Source organism: Hyperolius riggenbachi, chromosome 6, assembly GCF_040937935.1.
Source record: "Hyperolius riggenbachi isolate aHypRig1 chromosome 6, aHypRig1.pri, whole genome shotgun sequence".
In the NCBI taxonomy this organism is placed as follows: domain Eukaryota; kingdom Metazoa; phylum Chordata; class Amphibia; order Anura; family Hyperoliidae; genus Hyperolius; species Hyperolius riggenbachi.
The window spans coordinates 283920183-283933574 of record NC_090651.1 but is presented as its reverse complement, the minus strand read 5'-3'; the positions used below and the strand labels follow the sequence as shown (position 1 = coordinate 283933574).

The 13392-nt window shown below is 46.8% G+C and overlaps 2 protein-coding genes across 2 annotated transcripts in view; one reads left to right on the top strand and one right to left on the bottom strand.

Moving 5' to 3' along the window:
- The window catches only part of DIXDC1 (DIX domain containing 1), a 226577-nt gene that overhangs the window by 207493 nt on the left and 5692 nt on the right, over window positions 1–13392 (bottom strand). The window contains exon 2 of the mRNA XM_068240948.1: window positions 1799–1890. Within this exon, the coding sequence (XP_068097049.1) occupies window positions 1799–1837 (39 nt within the window). The 5' untranslated portion in view covers window positions 1838–1890. The remainder of the gene's footprint in view (window positions 1–1798; window positions 1891–13392) is intronic.
- Window positions 5792–11459, top strand: LOC137521552 (uncharacterized). The gene has a single exon (XM_068240946.1). It carries the CDS (start codon window positions 6463–6465, stop codon window positions 10963–10965), a length of 4503 nt encoding a protein of 1500 aa, XP_068097047.1. The 5' UTR covers window positions 5792–6462; the 3' UTR covers window positions 10966–11459.

Below are 13392 nucleotides of genomic sequence, written 5' to 3'. Positions count from 1 at the left end.
AATGTACAAGCCATTGTCACAGTACACACTGCTATCCTCTGTCACATAGAGGTCAGGTATATTTGTAGCGTAGAGACCAGCACACTCAGCAATATGACTGAAAAGTAGCTTTAGACTTCATCCAGCAAATTTATACAGATGCAATTTAAAGAAGTGACAATCCAGCAGGTAAATCGGCAAAAGGATAGTTACCAGAAATGGCAACCAAGGTCCACCAACAGAGCCTCCCGCGATCTGCCGTTCAGCCTCAATCAGCCCAAGTAACTGGCTCAGTCGGGTCCAGTCTGGGTCTTCTGCGCATGCGCGGGAGGTCTGCAAAGGCGCACAGAAGACCCGGGCTGGACTTGACTGAGCCAGTTCCCGGGGCTGATTGCGGAGGTCTTTGCGTGGGAGTCGTCTGGGAACTTAAAAATCCGATCCGCTGTGATGGTTGTAATCACGTTAAATGTCATTTGCTTAATTGTGGACACATACCCATGTCACAAGATCGTGGAAACAATCGCACATCACACCAAAAATTGCGCAAAAAGTTGCAACGAGCCATTATTAAGATCAGCACCAGGGACATGTAGGTGATGCAGCTGTTCCTTATACCAGACGATATCATGCAGCAACACAAAACAGAAGCATCAGGGCTGCTGATAACAACACTATTTGTTGTTAGACATTTGTTGTTACAAGAGTTACTCTGCAAAATGCGTTGCAATGTGTAAAGTAATATAAACGAAAGGACACATTGTCGGCACTGATGCGTTGCGACCATACAGTGAAGCATACAGTACAATGAAACTATGCCTCGCTGCTAATTAAACCCGCGCGTTACCCCATAAACGCCCTGCATCCTGACGGAACCTGCCAGGCCGCATCAAAATCAGTGTAATAGGAATATGATTGCATCGCTTTGTGATGTGATGATATTATCTGTTGTGATGCAACAGCCAAGGTGTGAAAGGAGCCTAAAAACGTAACTTGTCTTTCATGTAGGATGCAACTGCCCAGTCCATACAGGGTTTCAGATGGAACTGAGGAGTGTTCACCCAAGTGATGGAACTACCTCTCACATCGAAGTCCAGTGTAACACACTACATACCCTGGATCTCAATCAAGGATTTATTCTAACAAACTGCATATTGACTTTGTCAATTCATATAGCAGCATAATAAAATGCTTTATAGGCGATTTATCGATACAGGTACAAAGAAAACTGGAACAAAATTAGATCAGTTGCCTACAGCAACCAATAAGCAAACCAGTGCCTGGTTGCTCTGCATAAGCGATCTACTTTCACTTCAGTTTTCTTAACACCGGTCTTGAAAAATCATCCTGAAAGTGTCTAATCAGTGCAGTGCATGGAGACAAGTTAGACATACCTCCGAACTTTTTGACATGAGAAAGAGGGACACTTAAGCCATGCCCCTGCCACACCCCTGATCACGCCCCCGTCACACCCCTAGTCACCCATACCATAAAGAATTCATAAGAAAAATATGTAGTTTTTTAATTCAAAGCACACTGTTGCTTTCTATCCTGGTTCATTTTCCTTCATATTAACATTTTAAAATTAGTAATATATCAATTTAAAGGATGGGAATAAACAAAACATTTTTTAGTAGAGAAATATATATTTTTACATAGAAAGAGGAACAAAGTCCTGAAAGAGGGACAAATGAGGAGGACAGAGGGACGGGGCTCCCAAAGAGGGACTGTCCCTCCAATGGATGAAAAGCATTTCTTCTCCATAAGTTCCCTCTATACATTATCTTGCCAGGAGATGCCATTACAGTCCATAAGAACTTACAGATGATGGGTGATGGCTGTTCGGAGCTGGAGTCCCCATAATCACCGACACAGGGAGGCACACAGAGCCAGGATACACATCCACAAATGGCCCTAGAAGATAATAAGAACACACACATACATCAGTGCAGATTCAGCAGCTACACCTACAGCTTGGGAGTGCGGGTGGAAACTACTAATAAAGCTTCATTTGAACATTCATTACCCTGATTTAGAGCACATCACTGTTCAAAGGCTAATGTGTGGTATTACAGATACAGGCTATGAAAATATAATTATAGGGGTAAGCAGCAGGCCTATATAAATCAGTCTACTACAAAATACCATGTAATTATCCCCTTACTAGTTGTGCGTTATGTTTTAGAAAAGGCAATACAACAGCGACATACAAAGAGGTGTAGAAGAGGGAAAACTAGAAAGACATCTAGTAGGAGAAGGCCAATCACAAATGCATTACAAAATACAGCTTCATTTGCAATTGGCCAAAGTTCGAAGGCCAGCATGGTATTTCCAGTGCCCTTGTGATCAAAAAAATCATGTGTGATCCAAAAAGCGAATTGAAACACAGCCTGTGGAAAAGGGCCCTTAAAGTGAGCCTAAACTGAGAAGGATATGGATTTTTCCTGTTAAATAATACCCGTTGCCTGACTCTCCTGCTGATCCTGTGTCTCTAATACTTTTAGTCACAGCCCCTGAACAAGCATGCCGATCAGGTGCTCTGACTGAAGTCAGACTGGATTAGCTGCATGCTTGTTTCAGGTGTGTGATTCAGCCACTACTGCAGCCAAAGAGATCAGCATTACTGTCAGGCAACTGGTATTTTTTAAAAGGAAACATCCATATCCCTCTAAGTTTAGGTGCACTTTAAAGTACACCTGTAACAAAAAACGAAAAAAGCCCCTATGGGGTACTTACCTCGGGAAGGGGAAGCCTCAGGATCCTAATGAGGTTTCCCCCGCCCTCTGTAGCCTGGAGGATCCAGAGCTGGCTCCCCTGAAAAGTCCCCAAAGTACTGCGCAGGTGCAGCAGCACACAGCAATATTTACCTTCAAGGCTCCAGTGCAGATGCAGTAGCGGCCTTCTGATGGGCTCCAGCAGAAATAGCCGAGCCTGATCAGTAGTGATGATCGAACACCAAGATGTTCGGGTCCGGTTAGGTTCGCTGAGGTCATCCAGCCAGCCTGCCCCCTCCCGCCACCAGGGGGCGCCGGTCCTCCCGAGAGCCTGCCTGCTCCACCGCCGCAGGGGGGGGGGGGGGGGGTCAGGCTGGCTCTCTGGGGGGGGGGACCGGCGCCCCCTGGTGGCAGGAGAGGACAGGCGGGCTGGATGACGTCAGCCGAACCTAACCGGACCCGAACATCTTGGTGTTCGATCATCACTACTGATCAGGTCTGCTTTACTGCGCAGGCACAAGTCGCCTGCACCTCCACAGTAGAGTGCACCCGATCAGGCTCGGCTATTTCCGACGAAACCCGAGTGGAAAACTTCTACTGCACCTGCTCTGGCTCGCAGTAGGTAAATACTTACCTCCCCCGTGTTCAGGGCTTTCCAACGCTGGATTTCTAAGACAGAGGAGGGCAGAGGAAGCCTCATTTGGATCCAGAGGCTTCACCCTACCAAGGTAAGTACCTCCTCAGAGGTTTTTTTTTTTCATTACAGGTTTCCTTTAAACTATATTTTGCTCTAGAAAAATTAAAGAGCACAGCAGATTGAATAAACACAAGTCCAAATTTAAAACAAAAATGATTAGCTATTCTGTCTTTATAGCCACGTCCTGTAATCGCAATCGCTAGCGTTTTTAATGAGCATTTCGTAAGTGATTTCATGAGCGTTTTCTATTGATTTTAGTAGCGATTTTAAAATGTATAAGCATTTGCCAGCGATTGTGTAGCGATTTGCGATTAACGTTTTTAATTCTGATTGGTCCTTTCAATTAATTTAAATTTTTTTACAGTGTGCAGTAATTAAAAAAGCTAGGAAAATCGCTCTGTATAGCGATTCATGAGCGATTACGCCAGCGCTTATATACTTTACATTGCAGAAACGCTACCGCAAAATGCTAGCACTCAAAAATGCTGCATGTCCTGCGTTTGAGATTTTGCTAATCGCTCCAGTAGAATTTGGCCTATCTATTAACATTAGCTGAGCGTTTAGGGAAATCGCTAGCGTTTTGAATCGCTCCCTAAACGCTCAAAAAAATCGCTCTAGTGGGTTCCAGCCCTTAGAATATATTTATTAGATAAAACCTTAGACTGAATAGCTCTAACAAAAGGCTTTGAAAAACGAAAGCCCTCCTTATTGATATTTAGTTGTTTCATTGAACATTGATTGGTAAAGAGAGTAAAAGGAGTGCAAAGCAAATAATGGTGCCAATGCAATCAATATTAGATCAGATTTGTGCTGGAATCAGATCTTATATCAAATGGTACAAGGTGGTAGACCAGAGAAGGGATTAATATTAGAGAGATACTGATAGTTGCCCAAATCCTAGTAATCCCAATAAATACAAATAACACAAATTTGCTCAGAGCACAATAAAAATATTGTTTTGAAAAGCAAAATGAAATATCAAGAATGAAAATAAAAGATTATGAAGAATAACAATAATTTATCTCTTAGCGTGAGTATACTGACATTGGTACTGCCCACCAAAGAGAACAACTGGGATGTGCTGATCCAGATATGACAGCAGTTTGAGATATCGCTTATTATACAGTATCAAATTATATACACTGGACAACTTGAACATGTCATACGCATAGCTACATCTTTCTTTGTAGCCATTTTTGCTGTATGGAAGGGGATTCCAGCTAAAGCTAATCCATTTACTCTGCCCCACATATTTATTCAGACATTGTGAAAAGGTCATGTTTTTAACTCAAGGGTCAAATACAAAAAGAAAAAAAACTGAAAAGACAGGAAAGGAAAAAGGCAGAGGTAGCATAAAAGACCTATTTTGAGATTTCGCCCTTATTTGACCTCTTCATTAAAGGTCTTTGCCATGTCTAGTTCCATGGTAAGCCGCTTTTGGCTCCAAAAGGGCAGAAAGTTCACTTCATTATTTGAAAGTTTCAGATGCTACAATTAATTTATGCCGTGCCCTGACAAACTCTCTGTTTCTTTATGGACCTTGAAAAAGCTTAACATCTAACATGTCCTCAATACACACCCGCTCGCACACACCCGCACACACACAATCCCACACACACGCTTGCACACACCTGCACACACAATCCCACACACACATGCTCGCACACACACAATCTGACACACGCACACACATGCTCATACACAATCCCACACACAGACTCACACACAGACTCACACACACACACACACACACACACACACACCTGCACAATCCCCCCCCCCCCCACACACACACACACATAATCCCACATACACACACAATCCCATACACACACAATCCCACACACACATGCTCGCACACACACAATCTGACACACGCACACACATGCTCATACACAATCCCACACACAGACTCTCACACACACACACACACACACACACACACACACACACACACACACACACACCTGCACAATCCCCCCCCCCCCCACACACACACGCACACACATAATCCCACATACACACACAATCCCATACACACACAATCCCACACACACATGCTCGCACACACAATATGACACACGCACACACATGCTCATACACAATCCCACACACAGACTCACACACACACACACACACACACACACACACACACACACACACACACACCTGCACAATCCCCCCCTCCCACACACACACACGCACACACATAATCCCACATACACACACAATCCCATACACACACAATCCCACACACACCCACATACACACACACACACACACACACACACACACACACACATAATCCCACATACACACACAATCCCACACACACACAATCCCACACACACCCACATACACACACACACACACACTGTAGAGGTCATCAAGGCTGGGTGCTGGACGGGAGATATGTTTCCCCGCTGTTTGGACTCTGGTCCCTTTAAGCACGTGTGGTCCGTGGAAAGGAGCCCGGGTTTTTAGGCAGCAAGCAATTGCTGCCTGTGTGTTTTTTTTTCTTTTCAGGGCCGGACTCCTGGGATGGGAGGGAAGGATGGGCGGGCCTTCCCATCCCACCTCGGGCCACACCTGTTTTCCTCTGGGCTGTTCAGCTCAGGTAATGAGATTCATAAGGGCTGCTCTGACAGGCAGTCAGGGAAGGTGTTTGGAGGAGTAGCATGCTGGCTACTGAAACTCTTGTCTATAGAGTATTGCAAATAAGATTGCTGAAAGCTTGCTGAAGGCCAGGCCACACACTGGACTGTGAATTATGTGTGGTTTGGTCCTGTTGGAGACTTGCTGTATCTGAACAAACTGGACTTTACCTTTACCAAAGCTGAAGTAAGCTTCCTGTTATTTTCCTTTTACTGCTGATGTCAAGCTGTTTAATACCCTGCTGGTTAAATAAATGGACTTTGTTTTTATACAAACTGTGTACTGCGTGCTGGCTGCGAACCCCAACTTTACAACTGGTGCTCGGATGCGGGCAGCGCAGCACTGCAGAGAAGAAGAAAAAAAAAAAAAAAGTTCCATTTAAAAAGTGACATTTAAAGGGCCAGTCTTCTTGTGTGCATCATGGAGGAAGTGGTGAAGCAGTTGGCCTTGGCAACTTTACAGCTGCAGCAGAGTATGGTGGCCCAGCAGGCGAGCATGGTGACCCAACAGCAAGCCACAGAGGCACAAGCTGCGGCACATCAGCAAGCTATAGAAGCCCTACGGGAGACCGCAGAGGCACAAGCAGCGACTCAACAGCGGGCCGCAGAGGCGCAAGCTGCGGCACAACAGCAAGCCACAGAAGCCCTACGAGAGGCCTCGGAAGCACAAGCTAAAATGCTACTTGAGGCGGTGCGGCAGATGGCCCAAGGGCGAGAGGCAGCCGGAGTTGCCCCTAGCAACCAAGCGATCGTAAGAGCCAGTCACTTTCTGCAGAAGTTGACGCCCACCGATGATGTGGAAGCCTTTCTTAAGACCTTTGAGAGGACTGCAGAGCGCGAAGGATGGTCGAGAGACAGATGGGCTGGACTCCTTGCACCGTTCCTGACAGGAGAACCCCAAAAGGCCTACTACGACCTCACCCCTACAGACGCTCTGGACTATGATCGGTTAAAGGCGGAGATCCTGGCCCGGCTAGGTGTAACAACAGCGGTTCGGGCCCAGCGGGTGTACAGTTGGAAATACCTGTTGGATCGGCCAGCCAGGTCCCAGATGCATGACCTAGTTCAACTGGCGACAAAATGGCTACAACCAGAGGTCCTCACCGGTCCCCAGATGGTGGAGCGATTTGTGTTGGATCGGTTTCTGCGTGCCCTACCAGTGAACCTACAACGGTGGGTCAGTCATGGGGACCCCAAAACAGCAGAGCAGCTGGTGGAGATGGTAGAGAGATACACTGCCGTGGAGGATCTGCTATCCCCAAAGGGTCAGGCGGGCCCCACCTCATCCCGTGTGGCTAGGTTCTCTTCCTTTGGAAAGGGTGCTGCATGGAACCCTGGAACCAACACCTCCAGTAACAGGGAAGGGCCCCCAGGAGCCACTCAGGGTCTGCCACCTGTTGTTGCTGCACCTAGGAGGGGAGGTGCTATCCAGTGTTGGCGATGTTCTGCATGGGGCCATACCAGAGCCCAGTGTCCACTACAGGAGGAGCCCATGCAGTGTGATGTACTGCGGAGGGTTTCATATTTTGCTCATGATGTGTGCCTGGCGGGGTGCCAGGAAAACTTTGTTTGCACTATCAGTGTGAACCAGGTACCTACGAAAGCCTTACTGGACTCAGGCAGTATGGTGACCATGGTGCACGCTGATCTAATTAAAACGAAAATTATTTCTGGACTAAAGCCACTGAAGGTGGTATGCATCCATGGAGACACAAAGACTTATCCGGTGGTTCCCGTACTAATGGCGACTGACTGTGGGACAATCACTCATGCCGTTGGAGTGGTAAGGAACCTAATGTGTAAAGTGATTTTGGGAAGAGACTTTCCACTGTTTTGGGAACTTTTGGAGAGGGTAAGAGGGACTTCTGTTAGAGATGTTTTAGCCCCTACTCCCTCTCCAATAGAGATTGATGGTCAAGGTTTGAAAGAAAATATGTTATTAAAAAATGATAATGTATTGGCGCAAGTTGATAAAAGGATGTTCGAACATCCAGTTCGGGACCCTGAGCAGGTTTCTGAGGGGGGGGAAGATTCCCCATTACAAATTATGTTGGGCGAGGATGATGAGGAATCTTCTCCCCAATCTATGCTCCCCGATCTGGATGTATCAAAAGGGACATTTATTACTGCACAGATGCGAGATCCAACGCTGTCCCACGCTAGAGAGCAGGTAACCGTAATGAATGGAGGTTCCCAGGAGCCTGGGGCTGATGAGAGATTTCCCCATTTTTCAGTACATGGAGATCTACTGTATCGAGTCTCAAAAGTAAGAGACGAGGTGGTAGAACAGCTGCTGGTTCCTCAAACTTTTCGGAGGATGGTACTAGATTTGGCGCACAACGAAGCATTGGGAGGCCAGCTGGGGGCTGAGAAAACGGAGGCGCGGATTGCTGACAGGTTTTATTGGCCGGGTTTAAAGGCCGATGTAAAGAACTTTTGTGCTTCCTGCCCAACCTGTCAGTTAACCGCGCCAATGTCCCGTTTTCGAAACCCTTTGGTGCCCTTGCCAATAATAGAGGTTCCATTCGAGCGCATTGCTATGGATATCGTGGGACCCTTGGTAAAATCTGCAAGGGGGCACCAATATATCCTGGTAGTGCTCGATTATGCCACCCGTTACCCTGAGGCATTCCCTTTGAGGAAACCAACGTCCAAAGCCATCGCCCGTGAGTTATTCAATATGTTTACTCGGACGGGTTTTCCCAGGGAAATCCTTACGGACCAGGGGACTCCTTTCATGTCTAAAGTTATGGCTGATTTATGTAAATTGTTCAAAATCCAACAGATGAGAACTTCTGTCTACCATCCCCAGACAGATGGACTGGTTGAGCGGTTTAACAAAACTCTGAAAATGATGTTAAAAAGAGTAGTACAAAAAGACGGAAAGGATTGGGATTGTTTGATACCTGCTGTAATGTTTGCTGTCCGGGAGGTGCCCCAGGCCTCCACCGGTTTTTCCCCATTTGAATTGGTGTATGGGCGCAGACCTAGGGGGTTGCTTGACCTGGTAAAAGAGACCTGGGAAAGTGAGTCCAGTCCCCATATAAGCGTGGTGGAACATATTTCCCAGATGCAAGAACGCATTGCTAAGGTAATGCCCCTGGTCAAGGAACACCTAATGGCAGCCCAAGAAGCGCAGAGACGCGTATATAACCGTTCAGCAAAGGTCAGGCAGTTCCAGATAGGAGACAGAGTGGCGGTGTTAATTCCCACCGTGGAAAGTAAATTTTTGGCTAGGTGGCAAGGACCATTCGAAATTATCGAAAAAATAGGAGATGTGAACTATAAGGTACATCAGCCTGGGAAACGGAAACCGTTTCAACTATATCATGTGAATTTGTTGAAGCTCTGGAAAGAGAGAGAAACCGATCCGGTTATGGTGGGTGTGAGTGTGGTGCCCCAGGTCAGCATCGAGAGTGTGAAAATAGCTCCCACCCTGTCTAAGCCGCAGGTTCAACAGGTGAAGGAGTTTCTCCAGAGAAACAGGGGGATATTTTCAGATTTGCCGGGTCTCACCCATTTGATCGAGCATAACATTATAACTGAGCCCAGGACAAAAGTTTTCATCAAGCCCTATCGAATTCCGGAGGCCCGCAGGAAGGCCGTGTCGGAAGAGGTAAAACGGATGTTAGAGCTGGATATCATTGAGGAATCACAGAGTGATTGGTCGAGCCCAATAGTGTTGGTACCCAAGCCCAACGGAACTTGGTGGAAATTGAACGATGTGTCCAAGTTTGATGGATATCCGATGCCCCGGGTAGACGAGCTGATTGAAAGATTAGGCCCTGCTCGTTACATTTCCACATTAGATCTGACCAAGGGGTATTGGCAAATACCCTTGGCCAAGGAAGCTCGGGAAAAAACTGCATTTTCCACACCCGAGGGGCATTTCCAATACAAGCGGATGCCTTTTGGGTTGCAGACTGCCCCCGCCACCTTCCAGAGAGTCATGGACAGGTTGCTGCGTCCCCATCAGAGATATGCGTCAGTCTATTTGGATGACATTGTCATTTTCAGCTCAGACTGGGAGTCCCACTTGCTGAAGGTACAAGCAGTCCTGGATGCGTTGAGAAAAGGGGGTTTCACAGTGAACCCCGAGAAATGTGCCCTAGGTATGGAAGAGGCGAAGTACTTGGGGTACATTGTCGGAAAGGGGTTGGTGAAACCCCAAGTGAACAAGGTTGAGGCAATCCAGGAATGGCCCCGCCCCGTCAGTAAGAAGCAGGTTCGTGCTTTCTTAGGCATAGTGGGGTACTACAGACGCTTCATCCCCAATTTTTCCACCCTGGCAGCCCCCTTGACTGATTTGACGAAGGGCCGCAAGTCAGTAATGATCCAATGGACTGGGGAAACCGACAAAGCGTTTATGGAGTTAAAGTTAGCATTGTGCCAAAATCCTGTCCTGGTAGCCCCAGATTTCACCCGAGAGTTTGTGGTGCAGACAGATGCCTCAGATGTGGGATTGGGGGCGGTGCTCTCCCAGGTGATTGATGGTGAGGAACATCCAGTAGTTTTTCTCAGTAGGAAGCTGACAGCGGCTGAGAAAAACTATGCGGTTGTGGAGAGAGAATGCCTGGCCATAAAATGGGCTCTGGACTCCCTGCGCTACTATTTGCTGGGCAGGAAGTTCAGGCTCATTTCCGACCATGCACCTCTGTATTGGATGAAACAGAATAGGGGTACGAATGCCAGAGTGTCCCGGTGGTTTCTCTCTCTCCAGGAGTTCAACTTTTTGGTGGAACACAGGCCTGGAAAAGAGCATCAGAACGCTGATGCTCTTTCCCGAGTTCATTGCATGGTGGGTCAAAGTGCCTCCACCGCCTCCTCGGGGTTGAGGCAGAGGGGGGGGATATGTAGAGGTCATCAAGGCTGGGTGCTGGACGGGAGATATGTTTCCCCGCTGTTTGGACTCTGGTCCCTTTAAGCACGTGTGGTCCGTGGAAAGGAGCCCGGGTTTTTAGGCAGCAAGCAATTGCTGCCTGTGTGTTTTTTTTTCTTTTCAGGGCCGGACTCCTGGGATGGGAGGGAAGGATGGGCGGGCCTTCCCATCCCACCTCGGGCCACACCTGTTTTCCTCTGGGCTGTTCAGCTCAGGTAATGAGATTCATAAGGGCTGCTCTGACAGGCAGTCAGGGAAGGTGTTTGGAGGAGTAGCATGCTGGCTACTGAAACTCTTGTCTATAGAGTATTGCAAATAAGATTGCTGAAAGCTTGCTGAAGGCCAGGCCACACACTGGACTGTGAATTATGTGTGGTTTGGTCCTGTTGGAGACTTGCTGTATCTGAACAAACTGGACTTTACCTTTACCAAAGCTGAAGTAAGCTTCCTGTTATTTTCCTTTTACTGCTGATGTCAAGCTGTTTAATACCCTGCTGGTTAAATAAATGGACTTTGTTTTTATACAAACTGTGTACTGCGTGCTGGCTGCGAACCCCAACTTTACAACACACACACACACACATACACACACACACACACACACACACACAATCCCCCCCTCCCAAACACACACACACAATCCCACACACACACAATCCCACACACACATGCTCGCACACACCCGCACACACACAATCACACACACACACCGATCACACACGCTCGCACACACCCGCACACACACAATCCCACACACACACGCACACACACAATCCCACACACACATGCTCGCACACACCCGCACACACACAATCACACACACACACCGATCACACACGCTCGCACACACCCGCACACACACAATCCCACACACACACGCTCGCACACACCCGCACACACACACATGCTCGCACACACCCGCTCGCACACACCCGCACACACACAATCCCACACACACACCTAGTCAGAGGAAAGGAAACCAGAGCTCATTTCCACTGGACACCAGGGCTGTGGAGTCGGTACAAAAATCACCTGACTCTGACTCCTCAGTTTATGAAACCACTGACTCTTACTCCAGGTACCGACTACTTTAGGCGGCTACTAATGATCCAATCTTTTGCATCCAATTTTACCAAATCTATGTAGTAGAAGGGTAAACTGAGTGAATACATTGAATGGATAGTTCAGGCATTCCCTTATATTACATAGAAGTGGTAAGATTGGATGAAAAAGATTGGATCATTAGTGGCCACCATGAGTCTAATACTTACCAGGGCTGTGAAGTTGGTACAAAAAACATCCGACCACCGACTCCAGTTACCCAAAAATTGTTTTGACTTTGACTCCTTAAGCTGGCCACTAACGGTCCAATTTCTAGCGGAAAATCCTTTGAGCAATCAGAAATTCTGATCGGAAGTGAAATATTGTAATACATCGTTCACTACACCATCAATGAACCACTCTTTGCTTCCTATCTATCACAACCAACAAGAAAATCCAAATTTTGGTTCAACAAAAATTCATTCGGACGACATTTTTTTCACTGGTTCATAATCGATTGTGTCCACCAATGGAGATTATTTACAACCAATCCGATCAGAATTTCTGATCGCTTGAACGATTTTTCGCTAGAAATTGGAACGTTAGTGGCCACCTTTAGTCTCATACTTACCAGGGCTGTGAAGTTGGTACAAAAATCATCTGACTTCAGGTACCTATAATTGCTCCAACTCCGACTCCTTAGTCTAATACTTACCAGGGCTGCGAAGTTGGTACACAAATCATCCGACCACCGACTCCAGGTACCCAAAAATTGCTCTGACTTTGACTCCTCGACTTCACAGCCTTGCTGGACAGGTTTGCATGCTTTTCACAAATAGGTGCTGTGTATGGGTCACAAGTGCAAGAGTTTTAGCAGTATGCAAACACATATTAGCAATCACACTCATGCGTTTGCATGCAGTGCATTTTTCATTGGAAGCTCATGTTTTAACATTATAGACAGAGCATTAAAATCAAAGCCCATCAAAAAACACATAGTAATGTGCAAAATTTTGAGAGAAAAAAAAAATAAAACTCAAACCCTATGCTGAGATTTGTCAGGTGGAGGTGCAGGGACAAACACAGGGAACGACTGTTGTAAGACAGGTTCCACAGCTCTCCAATGATGGGAAAAAAAGGTACTTAATTAAGTAATGACTACAGGAAAAACAGACACTAGGCTCATATCGGACACACAGATGGCTAATGTGTTATAAAAGGGGGCATTATAATAGAAAGGCATTATAACAGGAGGCGCTATAATGTAAGAGCACTATAATGCGGGAGCCGTAACTGTGGGCACTGTAATAGAGGGAACCATAATGGGAGGTATTTCTTTGGAAAGTACTACAGAAGAGGCAGTGTCGTAGCCAAGGAGCTTTGGAGCCCAGTGCAAGTTTAACACTGCCTCTCCCCAAGCATTCTAATAAC